We start from the raw sequence: 25,754 nt of genomic DNA, 5'->3' as shown, positions 1-25,754 counted from the left end.
CCAGGGCTCGTTCTTTTGCTATAGCTGTCTGTGTTGCTGTAAGAATTTTTTCCGTTGGGCTAAATTTCATTTCAGCCTTAGTGTACAAGTGTGATTTAAATGCAATTGGTACCTTTTCTCCCTCATTAGAGGTTAGGTATGTGAATCCGCATCTCCCTGGGATGACTCGGATCACAAGGTTGCGTGTATTATCACGGGTTTCTAATTTTGTTTTAATTAGCATGTCTGTTTGTAAGGATCTCAAAATTTCTGTGTGTGTTTGAGTACAACTGGATCTTTTAAAGTCTGGTTTAATTAGATCATAAAGGGGTTCGACCCTTTCCTGCGTAATTTGCAATGTATGTTCTTCCGAAATTTAGGAAGCCTAGAATTGACTGTAGGTTTTTTAGTGTTTTAGGGGCTTGGATTACGGCACATTTCTCTAGGAAATTGTCTGCCAGGCTTTTGCCTTCACTTGATAACTCATATCCTAAGAATAGGACTGTCAGATGGGCAATTCTGGACTTTTTGAAGTTGAATTTGTAACCCTCTGCAGCGAACCCAAGTATTATGGTGTTCACCCTTTTCAAGTGAGTCTCCAAGTCATCATCTGTTAAGTAAATGTCATCAACATAAGATAATGCTTCATCATCATATAGTTGTAGTAATTCTGTTACTCTCGCTGAGAATACCCCTGGGCTGTTCTTGTACCCCTGGGCTAACCGACAGAATTGTTTTTGAGTGCCATTTACTGAGAATGCAGTTAAATATCTGCTCTCTGGTGCTATATTTTGACAAAAGAATCCATTGGAGATGTCCAAGGTTGTTTTGTATTTTTTGCGCACTATGTTATTCATTAGTGCAGCACTGTGTGAGTTTTGCACTGCAAAGGTTTTGCAACATGTGTTAAGGTGTCGGTAATCCAAAACTAGACGGTATGAATTGTCTGGTTTGGAGACCGGAAACAAAGGATTGTTCATTTGTGAGGTGCAAGTTTCAATCACCCCCTGGTATTCTAGCTGATCTAGTATTTCATTTACTTGTTTTTTAGCTTCTTGCTTAATTGGGTACTGCCTTTGTGCAGTTGGTTGTGATTTTAACTGGATTTTGTGAGGAGGAGAATCCTCATCCCATCCTACATGATTTTTATATAAAGCAGGTGCTAAGGCCACTGCCCACTTTCTAGCAAGTGTGTATTTTTTATGAATCGGGATTTGATTCGAGAAGGCAGGCATAATTACTTCTTCGCCATGAGGGCACTCCCTGACAAACTCTGGTGGCCAGTCTTTTTCAGCTAGAAGGATGTCATAACCCTTTGAGAGGTTATCCCAAAATAGTCCCCTAATTTTCCTAGTCTTATCTCCCTCTATACGTAATGTTATCTCGTATATCTTGTGGGGCTTGCTAACTCTGGTGTCTGCAGTTTCCACTTGAAGGTATTCATTCGTGTCCACTGTCTCCAGATGATTCATAAGGACTTTGCGAGCTATGCTCACCTCTGCTGCGCTGTCTAGCATTGTCTGAGCCCACTCTCCGTTTTTCAGTTGTGTCCTCAGTATTCTCGGCATTGTTAACTACCTTGATACTGGCTACCTTCTTTTTTGGAAATTGTAATTTCTTTTTTAGTTGAGCAGGTTCCTTGTCTTTGGACTTGGCGTGCTCTTCTGATCGTCCTCTTCTTTCCGATTTCTGCGAGGAATTCTGAAAAGATTGAGAGGGACGTGTATCAATGTCTTGATATCTATCAGGTTTTTTAATATTATCCCTATTTCTAAGGTTATATCTATTCCCAGAGGGGTCACTCTGTGGTGACCTCTGTCTTTGGTTTGGAGATTTCTCTCTTCGCCTAGGAGACCTTCCTCTGGGCTGGAATTTCTTTTCTTTAGGATTGGATTGTTTGTTTCCATCCCAGTTCTTTTTTGGTGAATTATTATTATTAAAAAATATTTTTTCTGGACTTGTAGTCAGTTGCGGTTTTACTGGTATTCCACCTAGACTATCTCTGCCTAGTTCTTCATAGGATTTTTCTATGATTCTGGCAATTTCAGCTGGTTGGTCTGCTATATCTGTCTCTTTTAACCTCTGGCGGATCGCCACGTTTGCTGCTTCACCTTTTATGTTGGCTAGTAATATAGCCGAGACCTGCTTGAAGTCTTTTAGTAATTTCATACCAAGAGTTAAAAGCAGGTTCTGGACCGTATTCATCTTGAATTTGTTTTAGCACATCTGGTATCACCGAAATGGATGGGACACCGTGCGTTTTTGTGTAGATGGAAGCAAAGACTGTACCCCAAGTGTCACAGTCCTCAATGTGTGGTGCGATTCCCATTGGGAGACATATAGTCAGAATCCTGTGTTTTTCTAATGGGGTGGTGTCAGGAAACACCGCCTCTATTTGGGTAATTTTCTGTGCCAACCAGAATGGTATCTGTTCCCGTTTAGCTGGAACTTTACCTAGGCAGGATTGGATGTTCTGTGGTGTAATTTTATTTGTGTTCCCCTGGTGAGGGGTCAGCTGTGGAAGTTTAATCGCTGGCTGAATTGTGGAAGTCCGCATTACATACTGAACTAATTGTCTATGAATTTTTAGTAGTTGTTTTAGCTGTATTAATAGCTCTGCTGCAGGCATTCTTTCGATGTCTGGATGTGGTGTGTATCCGGCTAAGACCGGCCACGTTGCTCCTGGTCTACCTAAAGGACCGAGCCTTGTAATGTGATTGTTATGTATTAGGGCGCCATCAAATAAGAGCAAATGCTCTTGGAATTTGAGTGGTACTTCCACCTCCTCGAAAGGAGTGTAAATGTCAGGTGGTACCTCTATTTTGTAATAGTGGAAGTACTTTGTTACAGCATTTGCTGCTGGAAAATGTATCCATGTATAGTATACCTCTGTCTGCCGATATTCGTGTGCCTCAATTACGAATATGACTGTGCCACCTCTAGGTGTCAGTCCATTTTCTATAAGTTTTAAGGTTATAGATCTCCTTTTGCTGACCGGAATGATTATTATATCCGCGTCTGCATCCTTTAGTGCAGTATCTGCTGCTGCTATTTCAGCTGCTAATCTAACTGCCTCTCTTTCTTCATCACTGTCTCCCATTTTACAGACAGGATGGTATTATGTCTATTTGCAGATCAGGTTTCTTTATGGAACAAAGATTAGATGCACAATATTATGGAACTGCTTTTATCCTTCAACGTTGACTAGACCAAGAACCATACATAGGAGTTTCCTCCTGCGAGGTTTTGGAGGATATAACCTTTCACCCACTCCAGACGTCTTTGGAGTATTTGGGAAAAGGGGTCTGAGTGAGAAAGCACGACTGAGTTACTCTAAATGTCTTACGTTAGTTTTATCGCCCTTTCCAAACGCGTTGGGCGCCATGTAGTGTAGCTCCTATTTTCCCAATAGGCTCTGCGCATTGGAATAGTACCTACAGCAGTAAAGGCCTAGGCCAGACGTTAACTAGGTCTACTACTGTCGATACTAGACTTAATTTTTGGGTTTGCCAGCTAAGCTCAGAGTTCGCTAGAAACTTTCTCGAATGTTCAAGGAAGGGATTAACTCCCCTGATTAGACAAGAAGGGATTTAGTTTCTGACAACCATAGAACATGACAACTTTGCTCTCCCCTAATCAAGAGTCAATCTCGAGAGTCGTGTGAGCACAAGGCAATTATTTTACTCAGTCAGTACGTGCATTCTTAGTCTCATCAGAATGTAGAGAAAAGGAAGAGACGGGCGTGTTCAATAAAAGATGTTATTTATTGATCAGTCTCTTTTCTCATACATGAGAAATGGATCGATATTATTGCAATACTTATAGTTAAGTAAAGTGCATACATTAAAAGCAATAGTATAAAATAATACTGTAAAAACATTGATATGGTTTCTGAGCCATATGATGTTTAAAATTATTAAAATATATTTACATACACATATACATTTGACTAAACGTACTCAACTGGTGTTTCTAAATACGCCTACCCCGTGTACCTGACCTAAGTCTAATGCGTGGGCGGGAATAGAAAGTTACAGTTTAAGTTAAGTTTGTTTTTGCCAAGTGAATAACTAAAGAATTCTCTGTGAGGGGTTATTCAGTTCTGTACCTGGAAGTTAGGATGAATGAGGAATGGTATCTCTTTCTCTGCTCTCGATATTCCAGGCTGCCTGCGAGGGCTACCCGGAAGCGCCGGTGCTGGGTCTCTCGGCTTGAGATAGCAGCGCGTCTCTCAGCGCGTCAGGAAGGCGGGGCTGCTGCCAGCGGGGTCTGCTTCTGCTCTCGGCTTCGGCAAGTATGGCTGCTCCGTCTTGTCACCACGCGTGTGTTTGCATAGGGCAAGGTCGGCAATATTTATACCTTAAAGGTGCCGAGATTGACGTAAGGATGGACATAGGTACGTCAATAAAGATGTCATACGACTTGCTCGTTAGCACATTCTTTTGCAAAAGTTCTCTGTGAAATCAAAACAATGGCCGCACGGATTATCCAGGTTGTCATAGGTTTGATTTGTTATGAGAACGTCGTATGCCTTATCAGGGGCTGGAGGAATGTCGCTTGTCTAATTAGATCTCAAGCGTTATGACCTAATCAGATAACACGTTCCTGTGCCGTAGTGTGACTGCGTCAGATAACGGTATCTGCATCATGGGGGATTTCTTGCCTCATGGGCTGACTGTTAGTTAACTTGATAGTTAGTTTAACCAGAATAGGATCAGGAATAGGGGGACTGATTCAGAACCTATAGAAATACACGACAGGCAGAGTGGGTGGGTGTTGCGACGAGTTGTCTGAGTCCGAGGTTGGCAAGGTTGTCTATAAGGGTGGAAGAGTTGGAGTAGTTGTTCTCGAGGTGGAAGTTCAGGTCCCCGAGGAGAATGTAGTCCGTGGAGGTGAGGGCGTGTGTGCTGATTAAGTCAGTGATGGAGTCGCTGAACTGTGGTCGGGGTCTCAGGGGGAGGGATCTGTAGAGGAGGGTACCTCTGAGGGAGTTGTTGGGGTCGGTGTGGATCTGGAAGTGTAGGTGTTCGGCGGTGCTGAGAGTTTCGTAGGTGCCTGTCGATAATTTGAGAGCGTTTTTGTGGACGATAGCAATTCCTCCTCCTATTCCGTAGGTGCGGTCCTTGCGGGTGATCTTGTAGCCTTCCAAAAAGGCTATGGCGATGTCGGGTGTCGAGGAGGCGTTCAGCCAGGTCTCCGGCAGGATGGCAACGTCTGGGGTGTTGGTGTAGAGTATGTCCCAGAGATTGACGGCTTGTTTGCGGGCAGAGCAGGAGTTGAGCAGTATGCATCTGGGGGTTGGGTTCTTGACTATAACTCCTTTGAATGCCTCACGACTAACATCAAAACCACCGACAACCATCTAATGCAATGCCACCTACTATATCACCCCCCAGGGAACAACGTAACTTTCACAGAACAATTCTCAGACCTGATCGCCAACTGTTCTCTCAAAGAGTCAAACACCCTCATCCTAGGGGATCTTAATCTTCACTGGAACAACGAAAACAATCCCACTATAAAATCCCTCAACGAACTTCTACACTCCAACAACCTCTCCCAACACTGCGCAAAAGAGACCCACAACAAAGGGGCTACACTGGACGCCATCATCGCCCGGCAGGATGCTATCTCTATTGACCACATCCTCCCCGTAGATTGGTCAGACCACCACCTAATCCTATTTCAACTCTCGCAACAGATCCAATCTCATCCCCCCCATTCGCAGCCCCCCCCCACATGGTCCAGGAACCTATCACTAATCAACACAACCGAACTGGAAGAAAGAATAGCCTCCTCCCTACCTATCTCCACTGAAAGACAACTACTGAACTCACCTCACACTACAACACTACCATGTCCGACATCCTAAATCAATTGGCACCCCTGAAACTAAAAAAACAGAGGAACATCCCATCGAGAACCTGGTTTAACAAAGATATCAACGAGGAAAGGAGGTCCCTCAGAGCAACAGAACGTCACTGGAGAAAGAACCCCTCCTCCACCCGGCGCGAAGAACTCAAGGCAACTAGAAGAAGGTACAAAAATCACATCAACAACGAAAAAACTAACTTCTTCTGCAATGCGCTTGACAAGGCAAAGAACAGACCTAGAGAACTCTTTGACATCATCAAAAAACAAACATCCAAACCATCCATTGCCCTTAACCAACCCTCCAAAGCTCTGTGTGATAACTTCGTCACATTTTTCAATGAAAAAACAGCCAAGATCGAACTATCTCTTGACGTCAGCCCTCACACGACCATCAACATCGACCCAACAGCAACTAAAACCACCTCTACGAGCCCCGCCTCGATCACCTGGTCCTCCTTCGACCTTGTTCACGAAGCCGAGATACTCAACCTTATCTCATCCTCCAAACCCTCTTCCCACAACCTCGACCCCATCCCCGCCCAAATGGCCAAAGACCTCAAATTCACCCTGGCGCCTTTCTGGTGTGAAATCATCAACAGATCCCTAAAAACTGGCACCATCCCGGACTGCCTCAAAGTCGGCCAGGTTACCCCACTTCTGAAGAAACAAGGATTAGACTCCAACGACCTAAACAACTTCAGACCAGTCTCAAGTCTGCCCTTCCTAGCGAAAATCCTAGAAAAATGTGTACTAAACCAACTTAACAACCAACTCGACAACATCAATCTCCTTGACCACAACCAATCAGGCTTCAGAAAAGGCTACAGCACCGAAACCGCAATCCTGAACATCGTAGATGACATTCGCAACTCCCTCAATTCGGATCAATGTTGCCTACTCATCCTCCTAAACCTGTCAGTGGCCTTTGACACGGTTGACCACAAGCTACTCATCAAGGCCCTCAAGGAAGGAGTAGGTGCAAACGATGTGGTCCTGAAATGGTTCGACTCCTTCTTTCAGAACCGCTTCCAAAGAGTCAAAATAAAATCCTTCACTTCCGACCCTCTCCCCGTGACTAGAGGGGTCCCCCAAGGATCCGTTCTCTCCCCTCAACTGTTCAACATACATATGGTACCCCTCACCATCATACTGAAGAAAGCCAACATCCCCTTCCACCTCTAAGCAGACGAGACACAGATCTACATAGAAACAACCTCCTTCAACAACATTCTAAGGCTCAACAACACTCATAGAAATCCAAGACTGGCTAGGGACGAATCACCTCAAACTCAACCAAGGAAAGACCGAGATCCTACTTATCTCCAACAAAGATGACAACCCCCAAATCACCGAATGGGTGAAAGCGATTGACGCTCTCAAAGGAAATCTCACCCTGACCAACTCAGTAAAATCACTCGGAATCTTGACCACAAACTGTCAATGACGAACCACATTAAGTATTCCGCAAAGAGTGCCTTCTTCAGTCTGAAGCTCCTAAACAAAATCAAACCACACATCCCCCAGAGGGATCTCCAACAAGCCACACAAGCACTGGTGCTATCCAAACTGGACTATGGGATTGCAACCCTATCTGGCACAGCCCTATCCCACCTTGCGCCACTGAAAACCACTCTACGCAGCCGCCAGAATGGTCTCTGGTGCAAAAAAATTCGACCACATATCGCCCCCACTCAAGGATTTAAAATGGCTCCCAGTGGAAATGCGTGCCAACTTCAGAACAGCCTGTCTCACGCACAAAGCTTTGCACACAGGGAAACCGGAATACTTAGCCTCCAAGCTCAAGAAAGCGGGTCAATCCAGAAACCTCAGAAGCTCAAACTCACTACTACTCATCCCCCTGAAAACACGGAAACAAAAAACCGCAAACCGCTCTTTTGCTGGCAATGCCCCAAAAATCTGGAACTCCATCCCAGTGGACATCAGAACCAACCCCATCTTCCCAGATTTCAAGAGCCGCCTAAAAATCCTCTACCTCAATCGCGCATACCCGAACAGCAGCTCACCCTGCTACCCTGACTACCTCAAAAACACTACCTCAATCCCGCCCGCATGCGCCAAAGAAGTTTGTTAACCCCTGATCTTGTATGAACATTTTTGTGCTGTACTACTCCTCACCTGTTCCCTCCAGAACGATTGTTAAGCGCTCCGATACCCTCGGGTCTGGCCAGCGCTATAGAAAACTCCAAAAATAAAAATAAAATAAATAAATGGGGGGGGGGGGGGGGGGGGGGGGTTAGCGGGCCGGATACTGGTGAAGCTGCAGTTCCGGCAGGAGAAGGGTCCTTGGGTGTGCTTCGGGACGGTCAGGCAGCAGTTGTGTGATCGTCTGGCGTTGAGTGCGTGGAGGGTGCTGGAGTCGTAGCAGAGGCGCGCGTCGTGGCGTTCGCGGGGGCCAGGGGTCCTGGCGCTGGGCGCAGTCCGGGTTTGCCTTAGACGCGCCAGCTGTGCGCGGCCGCTGTGCGGCGTCCATGTGAGGGGGATGTGGGAGGGAGGAGCAGCTGGGAGGGGGAGCAGGGAGGCGAATGGAAAGCAGGGGGGGGTGGGGGGGGCCGCAGCAGCAGTTAAATGAACGAGGGGGGAGCGGGCGGGGGTTTACAGAATGCAAAAGGGTCACAAGGGGGAGAGGACAACAGTGCTGGGAACAAAAACAAGAACACAGGCAAAGAGTAAAACTTACACAAGATCACCCAGTAATGACAATGGCAGGGCAAAAATGCAGGCAATGACGCGGGGCATGTACCAAGAGCAGGCGGGGGTATACAGAAGGCAAAAGGGTCACAAGGGGGAGAGGACAACAGTGCTGGGACAAAACCAAGGACATGGGCAAAGAAAGGGAAAATGACACAAGATCACAGTAATGAATATGGCAGAGCAAAAATGCAGGAAATGACGCGGGGCACGTACCAAGTGCGAGCGGCAGCAGCAATGGGCTCAGGGCACACAGGTGGGGCTGTGTGGCGGTGAGGGGAGTGACCTGCCTGGTGACAGGGTCAAGTGTCGCTCTGCAGATTCCTCACCGACCCGCTCATCCTCCCCACTCTACGAACAGATTAAAGTGAAAGGGACACATTCTCAAGGCCCTAGTTTATCACACAAGTGGCCAGTTCTCATCGTAGTTCCACACTCTTGGCATGGAAAGTCACTTACGTAACTGATCTTAGTGTGCTAAATAGGTAACGTGTATATCACTTCCAGCGTGGACGCCGCAGTCTCGAATGACGCCACCTATCGGCACACAGGAGTACTGCTCGAAAATCTTCTAGAGCCAGCCTGACGCATAGGGATATTCTAAGGTAAGAAATCTGTGGCTAGATAGGATTTCTACTAGATAAGGCATTACCGAAGGTAAGTAAGGATTAGTTACTTACCTGTAATCCTATTACTCTTCCAGGGGTATCCTCATCAAAGTCATAAGCATTAGAATATTCCCGCCCATGTATATATATTTTCACTGAAAAAACCATAGGTTATAGACCATATATAGTTAGGAATTAGCATTTACAAAACCTTATTTTACTCACACAAAACCATTGAAATTCGCATATATAGTTAGTTGCACTAACTATATATCGCGCACCCGCAATCCACTGCTGATCATGTCACATATTACATCATTCATGACATGGTCAGTGACATCACTGATGACATCACTGATGACATCACTGATGACATCACTGATGACATCACTGATGACATCTCATCTCATTTGTCATTACTGATCACATCACTGACGACATCATTCATGTGATAATACGATGAACCTCTTCAGACTCTAATATAACCTTAGATACACTCAGTGTAAACAGACACTCACAGACTGTCACTCATCCATGGAGTTACTCACACACCTAGTCAGTCATGCAAAGAATCAATCACACCTCCATTTCCTCAACTATACAGTTATACACACCTTACTTATTCAAACATATACTAACACATATTTACTCTCTTATACAATCCCTGATACAAGTTCATAATGATCCATACAGCCACTCACACATTCACTGGCTCTTATGCACAGTTATTTATATATGTCAACTCTCACATGTACTGTGTTTTACATATGTACTTACTTTGACATGTAGCACTGAGATATCCATTCACTCACCAATACACTCATGCACACAGTCAACCGCCCATACAGCTGTTTCCACATGCACTTTTGAACCCATACATCTAGTGAATCAACTGCTCACACATCTATGCACAGAGTCATACACCTCCCAGCCACCCACCCACACAGTCTCCCATACAAATACTTGGGCAACCAATCAATAACCCATATAGTTACTCATATAGCTACTGATCAACACATGCAGCAGTTTACAGAACAACAGACATAATGATGCACTAGTCACTAACCCATGCACTCAGTGAAACACATTTAATCACTCACTCAGTCAGTCATGCACCTACTAAATCCTTCATCCAGACACTTCTACATCCACTCATTCTTCAATATGTAAGACATATTTTAACTTTACAGAAACATACAGTCACTGGATGTTGTCATCAGTGATGTCACTGACCATGTCATGAATGATGTAATATGTGACATGATCAGCAGTGGATTGCGGGTGCGCGATATATAGTTAGTGCAACTAACTATATATGCGAATTTCAATGGTTTTGTGTGAGTAAAATAAGGTTTTGTAAATGCTAATTCCTAACTATATATGGTCTATAACCTATGGTTTTTTCAGTGAATTTTCAAGGTTTTGTAAATGCTAATTCCTAACTATATATGGTCTAAAACCTATGGTTTTTTCAGTGTATTTCAATGGTTTTTTAATAGCAAATATCAAAAGCTGTAAAATGTATTCTTTTTAAAGGAAAAATATATTTTATATGTATTTAATATAATTTGTTTATGTATATAAATGTTTTGAGGGAACGAATTTATCAACTATCATGCTGAAGTAGTGTGGGAAAAAAAAACCAAAGAGGAGGACTAAGAGGAAAGAACAATCAGTTCAAAAATACAATTGCTTTAAAGCATGAAGTGCTTTTCCACACATTTACATTTAAATAACCCATATTAGAACATACAAAATATCTACAGAGGAGACGGTGTACATTGAATTTTAGACTCTTCATTGGTACCTACATGTTGGTACTTACATCACCCACACAACACAACAGCTCTATTCAGAGCTACCCTACCTCAAAGCACTCTAAAATATTTTAATATTTCCCTTGGTTTTCCCCTTGTTACGCTTTCCGGAACGCTACCCGGTGCGCGGACCGGGCGCTAACCGTGCGAAAATTTGAAAAAAAAAAGTTTTTTTTTTTTTTTTTTTTTACATATATGGGCCTCCTCAGCCACCCTCAGAAAACCTAGGGGGTCAGGATATGTCTCCCGTGCCCCCTTATACCCATTCCCAACAATGTTTATCCTCCATCTTGTGACTAAATTCGTCCGAAACACAAGATGGCGGACTCCCGTTACGCTACCGGTGAGCTACACGGTTCGCGTACCGGGTAGCGCTTCCACCGCGAAAAATCGAAAAAAAATAAATTTTATTTTTTTGCCCCGCGGGGCCCTTTAATAGCCCCCACATCAATCCTAGGGGTCAGGAGGGGTCTACCTTGCCCCCTTTCATTCATTTCCCCCTTCGTTTATTTCCACCTCTTGTCTCTCGATCCTACCGAGAGACAAGATGGCGGCCGCTCCGGACTGTTTAGAATGTTGACAGTCACCGGAGAGCCAATCCGCTTCTCCTCGCGAAGTTCCGTTACGCGTCTGGTACGCGCTAACCGGGACGCTGTCACAGATATATATATTTTTTTGAACGTTAATTTCTCAAAATCCACTGGAGCACATATCTTGAGACCTAGCAAAGGCACATCGGGCAAACAGTCTCTACAATTTTGCCAAGTTTCATAGAAATCCATTCAGCCGTTCGAGCTAAAAGTGAGTCCAACCGCCCTATGGAAAACTCAATGTTAAAAACACGTTTTGGGACCCCCCTTTTTTCTCGGCCCCTGCTTGACGAACCCCCCCCCAAACTTTCAGGGGACGCTCAGAAACAAAATGTGCCATTTTCCTGAAAATTTCAGCCAATTCCGTCCATCAACGCCAAAGTTATTCAACATAGAATTTTCAGAAATCCCTATTCAAAAAAATCCTAACTATATATACCTACTGGTGACTGCCAGTAGGTAATATATATATAACACACCCGATTTTGTGTGCTTAAGCCACTTGTGACGGCGGGCTCCCGGCGGAATCGCCACCTCCTCAGTATTATACCTCTCCTGGTATATCGCCGTGTTTTTTCACAAAAACCAGTACCGGGGCCCAAATAGTGCTCAATGTTGAATTTTATTAGGCACACGGGTTTGTTCGTGTGCCTAATAAAATACAACATTGAGGTATAATATATATATATATATATATATATATATATATATACATACATACATATATATATAAAGACTGAACAGCTAACATGTAGCTGCATAGCAGTAAACTGACACTGTGCCTTTAAGGCACTCCTGACCCCCAGCTTCCCATCATGCCTCAGGGGAGACAGACAGGTCAGTTGTTCTTTGCGGAGACTGAATAAACCATTAAACATAGGCTAATAATATCTCCAAACAAATAGCAATCCTTTGCCCGGGGAGGCGGGAGGGTTGCTTATGACTTTGATGAGGATACCCCTGGAAGAGAACTAGGATTACAGGTAAGTAACTAATCCTTCTCTTCCAGGGGATCCTCATCAATAGTCATAAGCATTAGAATGGAATAACGAGCCTCACCTCATCTCCCTGCGGGCAAAGGAAAATACATGAAAAAACATAAGAACGCTCGGGCAAAAAACCCAAGGTAGGATAGAGCCCTATCCAAACAGATGCCACAAAGAGGCCTGGCCTACTTGAGCATCAGCCCTGGAATCAGATTCTAGGCAGTAGTGCCTCGTAAAGGTATGAACTGACTTCCAGGTCGCAGCCTTGCAAATTTCAGACATAGGGACGTCATGCAAGAAAGCCATTGTGGCCGCTTTCCCCCTGGTGGAATGCGCTTTGGGAGGTAAAGGTAAGGGCCTTTTCGCCAGCTGGTAAGCCAAGGTGATACAGGATACAATCCATCTAGAAATGGATCTTTTCGCTGCAGGAAACCCTGTTCTCATGGCGCCATAGTTGACAAATAACTGGTCTGTCTTTCTTATACCTTTAGTACTACTAAGGTAAAACTTAAGTACCCTCTTGAGGTCTAGAGAGTGATGAGCCTGCTCAGCTGGGGATGCAGGATTAGGAAAGAAAGACGGTAAGGAAATGGACTGGTTGATGTGGAAATCAGACACCACCTTAGGGAGAAAAGAAGGATGGGCCCTCAGCACTACTCTGTTGTGATAGAACACAGTGTAAGTCTCATTGGTGCCCAGTGCCTGGATCTCGCTGACTCTGCGAGCCGATGTAATGGCAACCAGAAAGGCAGCCTTCCAGGATAAATGTTGCAGGGAAGCCCGATGTATTGGTTCAAACGGGGGACCCATCAGTCTGGACAATACCAAATTAAGCTCCCAAGGAGGAGAAGGGCTTCGAACAGGGCGGTAAACTTTCTTTAACCCCTGCAAGAAGTCCTTAACCACTTGCATCTGGAAAAAAGAAGGCTGTGTAGGGGTCTTCCTATAGGCCGTAATGGCAGACAAATGCACTATGATGGAAGCAGACTTAAGACCAGATCTTGCTAAGTGCAGGAGGTAAGGGAGAATAACATCCTCCTGGCCCTTGGTTGGATCCAGGTGACGTTCTCTACACCAAAGGAAAAACCTCTTCCACTTAAACGCGTAAGACGTCTTTGTGGAGGGCCTTTTGGCTTCTTTCAAAATATGCATACAATCAGGAGGCAGATTCAAATGTCCGTATTGGAGGACCTCAGGAGCCATGCTGTTAAGTTCAGGGAGGGAAGGTTGGGATGAAGAATCCTCGCCCCCATCTTGGACAGAAGGTCCGGCCTGCAGGGCAACCTCCTGTGTGGAAGTACCGACAGATGAAGAAGGTCCGGGTAACACCACTGCCGTGGCCAATCCGGAGCTACCAGGATCATGGTCATGTCTGATCTGAGGAGCTTGGACACCACCTTCGGGATCAGGGACAGAGGAGGAAAAGCGTAAGCAAAGGTCCCTGACCAGTCCATCAAAGTGCATTCCCTCGTGTCCCTGGACGATGGAATCTGGACGCGAAGGCGTGGCATTTTGTGTTTACGTCGTCTGCGAAAAGGTCTATTTCTGGACGACCCCACCGATGGAAGAAGTCTGCCACCACCTCGTCGTGCAGCACCCAGTCTGGTTGGTCTTCGTAGTGCCTGCTGAGTGCGTCTGCTTTGATGTTTAGCTCACCTGGCAGGTGCACCGCTACTACTGTGAGGTTCCGGGCGAGAAGCCAGTGCCAGATCGCCTGTGACTCCAGGGAGAGGGGAGGCGACAGGGTTCTGCCCTGCTTGTTCAGGTAGAACATGGTCGTCGTGTTGTCGATCTGGACCAGCACCGAATCAGAGTCTATGGCAGGCAGAAAAGCTTTTAGAGCCAGATGGACCGCTCGAAGCTCCAGCATGTTTATGTGGTAGGACTGCTCCTTGGTCGACCACCATCCCTGTATCTGGAGGCACCCCATGTGCGCCCCTCAGCCTTGGAGAGACGCGTCCGTCACTATGGACTACACAGGGAGGGGCTGATGAAAAGGAACTCCCACCATCAGATTGCGCTGTTGAGTCCACCATGAGATGGAGGATTTCGCCGCCTGGGAGAGAGAGAGATTCGATCCTCCCATTGACCTGTAGCCTGGTCCCACTGGTCCTCTAGAGATTGTTTCAAGGGACGCATCCGCAGCCTGGCGTGGGGGGATGAGGAAAATGCACGACGCCATGGATCCTAGCAGAGAAGCCACCTGCCGGACCGTCGGGCGCTGTACCTGGAGCAGAAGCTTGCATTTCTGTCGCATTGAGGACAGTCTCTCCTCCGAAGGATACGCTCTTCCCACGCTTGTGTCCAGAACGGAGCCAAGATAGTGGATGCTCTAAGTGGGAGTCTGCACTGACTTGTCCATGTCGACATGGAGGCCAAGCTTGTGCAGATGTCATAGGCAGGTCTGAAAGTCGTGACTCACTTGCTGCGGAGATGGACCTTTCAGCAGCCAGTCGTCTAGATATGGGTAGACGAAGAGACCTTTTTTGTGCAGGAAAGATGCCACCACCGCCATGCACTTGGTGAAGACTCTCGGCGCTGACTTGAGGTCGAAGGGCAGAACCTTGTATTGGTAGTGTTTGTGGCCCACTACAAACCTCAGGCACTTGCGGTGGTGTTTCGCAATGGCGATGTGGAAGTACGCATCTTGGAGGTCCACCGGACACATCCGATCGCCGACTTGAAGATGGACATATTTGATGAAGGGCCAACATGCGAAACTTCTCCTTGATTATAAACTTGTTTAGAAGTTGAAGGTCCAGAATAGGTCGAAACTTGACCTCCTGATCTTTTTTGGGGACAAGTACTTGGAGTAAACTCCTCTTCCTCTTTGCGAGGGCGGAACCTCTTCCATCGCCTGCTTTTGAAGAAGAGCTCTTACCTCTTTTCGAAGCAAAGGCAACTGATGAGGTCGTGACTTTTTCGGCGGAATGTCCTGCTAGACTTCCCTCCTCGAAACTGAGGTTTGTTCTGGGTCTTGCCTTGGGACCACTGAGGAGTTTGAACCCTCTGCGGAGGCCCCCTGCGCTGGTTAGATTTGTAGCGGCGCTTGAATTTTTTCTTCTTCTCTAGACCAACCGCTTTGACAGTGTCTAACTCGGTTTTCATCCTTGTCATCTCTTCTTCTGCGTGAGCACCGAAGAGAGAAGAGCCAGAGAAAGGGAGGTTAAGAATCCTCTGCTGGGCATCAGGTTTCAGGCCTGTGAGTCTTAACCAGGACGACCTCCTGGCGCATACTCCATGCGCGTAGGAATGTGCGGAGAGCACAGCACCATTTGCCGCCAAACTAATCACCCGATTAGCCACCAGGGAACCCTCCGTGACAATCTCATCGAAATCCTTTTGAGCACTCTTTGTGGAGCTTGGTTTTAAAACGTTCCAAAGAGTCCCAGAGCGCTCTGTCATAACGGCCAAGCAACGCAGCCGCGCTGGAAACCTTAAGAGAGGAAGCAGCAGATGTACAGGCTCTACGACTTCATGAGTCTTGGGATCTGCTCTCTTTGTCAGGCAGCACAGAAGAGGAAGCTGACACCACATGAGTCTTTTTGGCAGCCGCCACAATCGCGGAGTCTGCAGGTGGATCCGTTCTGACAAAGACCGGATCCGAAGAAGCCGGTTTGTACTTTTTTAGAAGACGCGCTGGCACTGCTTTTATGGTTGCTGGCGTCAGAAAAGTGTCCATGACGGGGTCCAAGATCCCCGGAACCAACGGAAGCAGAGGTCGAGATGCCGTTTTCTGGTGAAGTGTCTCGAAAATCACCGTAGTCGTGACTTGCGGGACTGACATCTCGATATGGAGTTTCTTGGCACCTCTCTGCAGGACATCATGGTAGGTGTTGATGTCGTCTATGGGAGAGACCCTGGAAATTGGGCTGTCCGATAGTGTGGGGGGAGTAATTCCTCCTGGAGAAGCGGGTGGAGGAAGTAGAGGAGGTAGATGGTGTTCTTCTCCTCCGCCAATGTTCCTTGCGTCTCTGCTCCTCCGACGCGTTCCTTCCGTCTCGGAGAACGTGATCTCACGTCCCTTCTCTCAGGAGACTTGCGCCTGGGGGGACTTTCCCTGTCTGCCTCTTCAACCAGTCTCTTAAGCGGAGATCGATGCACAAAGCTGGCATACTCCTGCATGCGTTTTGTAGCACCAGAGTCCCGCCAGTGGCTCAAAGGGAGTTGCCATCTTGGGGACAATCTAGCAGCCGTCTGGGCCTCCTTGGATCTTGTGGGAGACCTTCGGGAGTGAGCAGCCACTTCCCGAGAGGCAGATTTGCTTCTGGCAGAGTGAGAAGACGAGTTGCGTGAGGATAACTCCATTACTAGCACCACTGAACCATCCCTCGACCTCGCCGAGGCGTTTCTCGACGTCGAGCGTGTGCTCGACGGCGATGTGTGTGCTCGAAGGTCCTGCCGTCTGCTCGACGTCGAACGCCGCTTCGACGGCTACCTGCGGCGAGCTGGAGAATGCTCTCTCGACATCGAATGGCGTCTGTCCGTCTACGTCGAAAGCCTCCTGAACGTCGAAGGCTTCCGAGCAGGCTGTGGAGGGGTTCTTCTATCCCAAGACGCCGAGCGTCGTCGAGACGACGCTGGAGACCTACGTCTCGCTGCCGAGGTGGCGGAGGGGTCCGTGCACTCTACGTCAATCGCTGTTGGGACTGCGATCCTGCCCTCAACGTCGAGCGTCCTGCCGACGCCGGAGGGACTTTACTCCTAGACGCCGATCGCCGTCGAGATGACGACGGCAGAGGGGTCCTGTTTCTCGATGCCGATCGTCGCCCGGTTGACGGCGGAGGGGTGATACTACTCGACGCCGATCGTCGTCGGGTTGACGACGGCGGAGGTTCTCTGGTCCTCGACGCCGATCGTCGCCGGGTTGATGACGGCGGAGGTTCTCTGGTCCTCGACTCTGATCGCCGCCGGGTTGACGTCAGCGGAGGATCCCGGATTTTCGACGTTGAACCTTTTTTCGACAGCGAGCCCGCCGTCGACGGTCTTTTCTTTGATAAATGTCCCTCCTGAAGGTCTTTTCTCAGCGCGAGCCCGACGCGGAGGTAGAGGGACTTGTGCCTAGAAGAGGATCTAGGCCTCTTGGATCACTTGTTCACAGGGGACCTACCTCTAGATTTTCCTGCCAGACCATAAAGGTGAATCCTCGCCCTTTCCTTCAAAGTTCTACTGGTAAGGGTCTGGCAAAGAGGACAGGTCTTGGGATCATGATCCTCAGGAAGGCAGAGAATATAGACCTCATGAGAGTCTGACTTGGCCTTCTCTTTCCCATAAGAAGGGCAAGGGTCAAAAAGAGAAGGCATTTTAAAAGCTAAAAAAAGCCCAAACCTGTCAAAAAAGACAGCTACTGACTTCTAAAGTCAAAAGACGAAGTAAGTAATAAAAGTTGTGAAAAAGAATTAATTTTCTGACAGAAATCAGAAAAGAAGTGGAGCTGTGTTGCCAGGATCCGTCTAGAAGGAGCCGGAAAGAACAACTGACCTAACTGTCTCCCCCGAGGTATGATGGGAAGCTGGGGGTCAGGAGTGCCTTAAAGGCACAGTGTCAGTTTACTGCTATGCAGGTACAGGTTAGCTGTTCAGTCTTTTTAGACTGGGTATTTGCAATGCAGCCTGGGAGCTTTCTATGCTTCCAGTGTTTTATGAGAATTTCTACTGTTTTCTGAGCATTTAAACAGTTTCTAAACAAGCTTTGTTGTTGTTTCTCATGTTTCTAATGCATTTCTTTCATGTATGGTGGAAATTCTTTACTGCATATTCAGCTCTGATGTTTATTAGGCTGCAATTGCTTATTTTATATATATATATATATATATATATATATATATATATATATATATATATATATATGTGGGGCACATATAATTTAGTGTTTCCGGGGTCCCGCGCATGGGCGGGAATATTCTAATGCTTATGACTATTGATGAGGATCCCCTGGAAGAGAACTTTTTCTATTCAAAGTTGAGCTGCAAGTGGTGCCTCAATTTGATAAAAATGTGGCGGACAAAATTCAGCCCAAGCAACAGATATTTGGACTGAAATTTGAGTCTGTTCACCATGAACCATAGAAACTTCTGATGTTTTTGCGAAATGAGGACATTTAAGTATGCAACTTCCAGGTATTTTCCCTATGAACAGGAGCAAATTCAGTAATTAAAGTAATTCTCCACAGTGAAGCTCTATTCTTCAGGATGGGCAAGAGTGTTAAAGCACTGCTTTCTTTGATTCTTGGACACTCTTCTACATCCTCTGGACCAGCTTAAAGAACTCTGTGGTTAAAGATAGGACGTCTGTACCGTGTCTTCCATGGTGGTTTCACAGCACATTTTTTTAGAGCATGTATTTTTTGCACTATGTCCAGCACCCATCTGTCAAATGCCATATTTCGCCATTTGATGGACTAATGTTAAATTGGACCCCTCACTGTAAGAGAAGTTAGGTGTGGTGGCGACAAAGTTAAGTCAGGCTTCCTTTGACTAGGCTTGTGACTTAGAAGGTTGGTTATTTCTGTTTTGTTTGGATCAGCCTTGCCCTTTGTGTCGTCTTTGAGGATGGTCTTAGTGATAAAATCCACAGCATTCACCTGTTCGGAGGACAATTATCTCCTTGGATGTAAAAACCCCTCTGTTGTAATAGAAGTCTGTAATAACTTTGATGATATTTAACTACAGATCTGGGTGGTTCTGTATCAGATTAAATGGTTTGCAGAGCTTTATCCACAAGCTTCCTATTAATATTTTCACCATTTAAATGGTGTATTTAAAGTTATTGTTTGTACTACAGGCATAAAAGAAGTACTCTACTCTTTAACCATCCATAACATTTAATTGTGGCAACATTACCAATTTGCTACAAGCCAAATGTCAGTGAATACATTGCCAAATCAATGCAAAGGTTAACTATCTTTACTTTAGAAGTGTCAAAGCTTGTTTTTTTTTATCCTCTTCAGTGACTGTCATGCCAGAACTGCTGGTCTGATCTGGTCACTATGGCACACAGCATCCCAACATCTACCCTCCTTGTCAGGGGTGGTTTTACAGGGAGTAGAAGAGCTTCTGGATTTTCTCTGTGCCACAGCGAACAACACAGACTATAACTTGGCCTGATTTATCAGGCACAAGGGAGTTGTAACTGGGGCATAGTATTCTTTTCTTCTCAATTGTAACAATATTACCTGACAAATAGTAGGAATTTAAGGTTAGGATGCTTTCCTCCCACAGATGTTCTAAGACTGGTATTGACCAAATTGCCCTTTTAGATTTCTCTTTAAAATCATAAAGAAAACTGGATTCTTCCATCCATGTTACAGGCAAATTACATTTCTATGCTGCTAGCTTAACCAGAGAATGGAGAAGAGTTGTTTGGCATGGACTCTGGGGGATTCATCACTAGGCACAATTAATGAATCCCACCTAAGTGCATAAGGTGGATTTATAATCTTGTAGGTCATCTTTAAAGTCACCTACATGATCACTTGTTTCACCATTGCCATCCTCATGGCAATCTTTGCAGTGTTCAATCTGGCTATGGTCAAGATGTAAACGGATATCGTTCTTGAATGTCATCCCCTGGTAATATGTATGGCCATTATCATTCAAACATTGTATTTAAGGCTCTGTCTGCATCAATTGAAGCCTGGTCCTTTTCACCTTCAATGAACACAGGCAGAACTGAAGTCTGCTAAGGCAACATCAGTGGTTATGGGAAGAATGTGTTTTGATTTAGGATAGCATTTGAGCAAAGGTTTTACTTGTTCCGTATCAAGAATGTGTTTTGATTTAGGATAGCATTTGAGCAAAGGTTTTACTTGTTCCGTATAATGATTCCAGTATACCTCTTGGGGCTGGAATCATTGGAATAACAGGGTGAGCAATACAATGGCTGTCATACACTGCGTTAAAAGGAAAATTAGTAAAAGTAATGATTGATGTGGATATACCACCTTATTATTATCTAAGCATTATTCCATGTACGGCATGAAGAGCAGACTAGCATCCACATTTTCTTGATCAACACTATCACAACTTAAGCATGATTTAATTCGATGAATTGCATCATCATTCTTCATCCCCCACAACAATTACTGGCTGGTCAAGGAGAAGCTCAGGTGGTTGTGAAAATATTCAGAGAGAAAATCATCAGTGACTAAAGAACTCATATCGATGGCCTCTTTGAAATAACTGCCACTGGTGAAATAGTATTTCCTGCTGTCAAATGGTATCCCTCATCTACAACCAAAGAGCTTGCAACCAGCTGAGTAACAACTAACAGATTCAAGGTCTGTTGAGGAGTACTGTGTAGAAGAAACTTTAAATGTTGATGCAGCACTTGACAGTACCTCAACCAACGATATCACTATCAATGGTGCTACAGACAGGATGTTCATTGATGGTGCATCAATTGACTGCCATAGTCAATGGTGTTGTAGACCCCATCTTTGATGGCAGATCTTGGAAGCTGAAAGTGGTTTTTCTTCTCAACAATCAACTAATGCAAACCTGATGCAGCTTTTGAATACGCCGTAGACAACAGTGCAGCGGATTTAAACAGCTTACCAGACACAATGGGCTTACCTGACTTTGCTGAAACCAACGGTGATAAACACAGCCGACTTTGAGAGCAGAATCGACAATGTGTCCTTTTTGAGGCTGCAGAAGCAGTACTCTGTAGATAGGAATATCAGATGTAGGTAGTGGTATAACTCTTCGATTGATTTGGGTTTATGAGCATATTTTCCTCAATGCATCTGGATCAGAAACAGAGGCATCATTAAAAGATCCGAAGACTGCACATTAGTGGCAAGCCCAGTGGGTCTCTTCAAATCACCTCAGAAGTTTTTTTTTCATCAAATGGTGGCTTTATTTTTGAACGGCGCCATTTCTTCTTTTTTAAGTGCCAGCCTAACCCTATCACCAGCATTTTCTAAATGTTCTTGACACATGTCACATTTCATGGCATTGCGGTCAAGGTACAGAAACACAATGCGCTTTGTGTTAATCTTAAAATGTGGAAAAAGCTTCAATGTGCTTTCTAAGGTTGTCAGACAGCTGGTCAGAAAATCCGTGGACGTAAAAGTCCACTGTGCTCAGATATCCCACTTTCATCAGAAAGAACAACAGCCTGGACTCGTAAAAAGAATGCTTTTAAGCTCTCCTAATGATACACATACCATGCTGCTTCTTTCCTCATTTATAGATGTTATGGTTTATGTAGCTGAACTAAGACAAGACTGAGATCCTCATCCTCGGATCCACCCCATCGGCCTGGGACAACTCCTGGTGGCCCACATCACTAGGAACAGCCCCAGAGCCCACTCACCACGCACGCAACCTGGGAGTCATCCTCAACTCCACTCTCTCCATGACGAGGCAAGTCAACGCCGTCTCGGCGTCCTGCTTCAACACCCTTCGAATGCTCCGCAGGATCTTCAAATGGATCCCCATCAACACAAGAAAAACCGTTACCCATGCCCTCGTCACTAGCAGACTCGACTACGGGAACGCCCTCTACTCAGGAACTACAATCAAGCTACTGAGACGAATCCAGAACGCCTCGGCCCGACTAATCCTCAACGTCCCCCGCCGCAGCCACATCACACCCCACCTGAGAGGCCTGCATTGGCTCCCAGTCAACAAGAGGATCACCTTCAAGCTCCTCATCCACGCACACAAAGCACTACACAACACCGGACCCACCTACCTCAACAACCGACTCAGCTTTCACACCCCCACCCAAAGCCTTCGCTCAGCCAACCTCGCCCCAGTCCCTCGTATCCAGAGAACCACCACCAGCGGCAGGTCATTCTCCTACCTCGACGCCAAAACCTGGAACACTCTCCCTACCAGCCTACGACAGACCCAGGACCTACTGGCCTTCAGAAGACTCAAGACCTGGCTCTTCGATCAGTAGCGCCTACCTGCCCCCCCCCCCCCAAGCCTTGAGACCCTCACGGGTATGTAGCGCGCTTTAGAAATGTAGTGATTGATTGATGTAGTGCTGAGAAAGGGGCTGTTCCTTAGACTTTCTTAAAAGTTGGAAACATTTCACTTTGATAGGATATGTAAAAGTGTTTCAAGGTTCACACATGCAGAGGTGAATTATTTTAATGCTTAGGTTTGTCAATAACGCTCCTACTATACAGACACAGCATGAAGTCCACTGTTCAGAATGCATCTTTGAACTTGGAGAATTTTAGTGAAACTTTAGAAGATCCATTTAAGGACCGGCAGTTATTTAATATCAGCCTAATTTATTCAATTTCCCCTCACAACGACAAAATGGTCTGAAAAAGAGTATACAAACACTTTGTGACTTCTAAAGAGATGTACTTGAGTGCAACTTACAGTTGCAAAATTGTCTACAAGAAAATGTAACATACCACTGTTTGGGGCTGCAACATTATCCATACAGGAATCACGGAAGTATCGTGGGTTTCCCAAACTTGCATTTTTCTGCCGCTACAAAAGAAAGGAAATCTTAATCAACAGTAAGTTATCATTAAAACTGTTGATTAGACTGGTCACACATTCTTCATTTTCCAGAGTGGAGACAGAGGAAGGACACCATTGATCTAGTAAAGACAAATATATTCAACTGAAGCTGCTACTAAAAATAGTCGGCTATGCACAGAGGTGTACACCAGTCTCTCCAGGATGCCCTTTGTGCATAATCTGCAAGGTTAGCTGAACTAAATCTTAAACCCTGAAAGAAGTAAACAATGCAAGAAACACCAAACAGCTCATAATTGATTCAAGCGATAAACAAATATAATGGACAGCCTTAAATAATAAACAAAATTAGTTATTTCTCATTAATATTGATCAAACCTATTAGCTGTTATCCTCATCATGTAAATAGACAAATGATTCAAAATATTCCCCTGTCCCATCTTTCAAATGAATCTTGCATGCAAGCGTTCGCATCACCCAAAATGCACCATCAATGGATCAGTGGTGGAGTGTAACTTATTATTATTATTATTATTATTAAGCTGTTTTATAGCGCGCTCAATTACTCCGGAGTATCCTGGTGCGGAAAAGAAAGAGGAACAGTAGCAGCAGAGCCCTAGACCAGACAAACGAACTAGACAGCTAATCTGAACAAATGAGTCTTCAGCGCTTTCTTAAAAGCAGTGAAGTCGTTGATGCTACGCAGAGCCGCAGGAAGAGCGTTCCATGCGCGCGCGGCCTTAATTGTCACAGAGTGGCCTCCCAGCCGGACACGCCGGAAGCACGGGACCAGCAGCAGATGTTGTGCTGCTGAGCGTAAATCTCTGTTAGGGATGTACCGCGTGAAACGTTTCATCAGATACTGCCACTGAACTGCCAAAAGCTGACTCTCCAATGGAGTCCGGTCATGGATGAAGGTAGACATCCTGGCTTTATAAAAAACGAAGGCCTCACCTAAATTACACCTAATCCTAACAGGAATGACAATACAAGGGTTTTCAATATCCTTCTCAATTCCCTTGAGTGTGATTACTTGCACTACTCTGATTGTCACGGTGTATCAATAACTACTTTAAAAAAACATCCAGGCTAGGTTCCACCTCCCACCAATAATTATAAAGAAAAAACTTGAAGGGAGAGAGAGAGTACCTCACGGTAGAAACACCAAAGGGGGTTACTCGCCAGCTTACCCACTTCTCATCGGCCACTCTCTCTGTGTGGAGAAAAAGAAAAAGTGTATGCTCTCTGTGATCGCGGATTGGATGGCGCTGAATTGCTTACAGCTTAATGCTAGCAAATCTGAGATCGTGCTGTTTGGGAAAGATCGGAGGATGTGGTCTGAAAGTTATTGGCCTGACCGTCTGAAACCTGCCCCCTTGCCCAAGGAGACAGTGAAAAATCTAGGCATTTGGTTCGACAATGACCTAACTTTCTACGCCCAATCCAAAGCTGTGGCTGGGGCCTGTTTTGGTATTCTAAGGGGCTTGAAACCGTTGTTGGTTTTTTTTCCCCGCGATTGTTCGCCAAATCATTTTCCAGGCAACAATCCTGTCTAGATTGGATTATGGGAACTGTCTATACTTGGGCGCGAACAAGGCTAGCGTCAAGCGTCTGCAAAGGGCACAGAATGCTGCCGCCCGCATGTTGATGCAAAAACAACAATTGATGGACAGAATGCAGAGCAATGTCATACATTCACCCCAGTACAGAGATCTGGGCCTAAATCCATCGTTTTTTTGCACTCCACACCACCCCAGGTCAGACATGGCCATATGCAAATCAGCCTTGACCCTGTGCCTCATGGGAACAGTCCAGTCCGAACTGCGAAGCCATGTCTTTCCTGGACCGGAATCAAGCATCCAAGGACCGGTTTCTGGCTATCAGCCGTAATCAGCTTGGATAGCTTGACTCCCGTGGTGTGGAGAGCATGGGACTCACGTCCGAGTATACCCATCCCACTCGGGGTGACAAATGCAAAAACAACAATTGATGGACAGAATGCAGAACAATGTCATACATTCACCACAGTACAGAGATCTGGGCCTAAATCCATCGTTTTTTTGCACTCCACACCACCCCAGGTCAGACATGGCCCTCCCGTAAACCTGCTCGGTCTCCCATGTACTTCAGAAACTTCACAGGCTGCCGATAGAAAAGCGCATCCAATTTAAGGCGCTGTGCTTGGCACATAAGATCCTGTCACCTCAGGCCCCGGTGGGACTTAGGGGGCTGTTAATGCTTTTCTTTCTGGTTCTCGTCTGGAAGTTTATGGTCTACGCTGGGACGCCCCGTTGCTGAGGCAGCCATGCGCAATATAAATCCGACAAATACAAAATACAAAAGAACGGTAACATAAATGTAGTGAAAAGTGAAAGTAAGTAAACCAACCGTGCTTACTATTTGTTATAAGTGCCCATTGAACCACTGTGAGAATCAGTGAACATAATTCTCACCGTTAAAAATCGGTAAGGCTTGCTGGCCAAACAATTTTATTCAATGCTGCAAGCCTTACCAATTAAAAATGGTTCCCGTAAAACCATAATCAATTCAATGTTGCCAACATGTTTCGTTGCTACACCATCTCGCAACTTCTTCAGGGCTAATAGGGGTTAAAATTCTCAGTCTTCACTTAAAATTTGCCTGAAACCTGTGATGGTACCAAAAAACAGCATTGAGCAGGTTGTGACCGCCCTGACTGGCTCAGAAGCGGCGCTCCCTGCACTGGTATCGTAGCGCTCCACTAC

The 25,754-nt window shown here is 45.7% G+C and overlaps 1 protein-coding gene across 1 annotated transcript in view; it reads right to left on the bottom strand.

Annotated features, from left to right (window-relative positions):
• The window catches only part of MAEL (maelstrom spermatogenic transposon silencer), a 1,192,885-nt gene that overhangs the window by 55,609 nt on the left and 1,111,522 nt on the right, over positions 1–25,754 (bottom strand). Inside the window, exon 11 of the mRNA XM_078656687.1 lies at positions 22,941–23,019. Coding sequence (XP_078512813.1) covers positions 22,941–23,019 — 79 coding nt within the window. The remainder of the gene's footprint in view (positions 1–22,940; positions 23,020–25,754) is intronic.

The sequence above is a fragment of the Lissotriton helveticus genome, chromosome 8 (genome assembly GCF_964261635.1).
Source record: "Lissotriton helveticus chromosome 8, aLisHel1.1, whole genome shotgun sequence".
NCBI classification, from domain to species: domain Eukaryota; kingdom Metazoa; phylum Chordata; class Amphibia; order Caudata; family Salamandridae; genus Lissotriton; species Lissotriton helveticus.
Note: the sequence above shows the minus strand (reverse complement) of the source record. Positions and strands in the feature narration are given on the sequence as shown.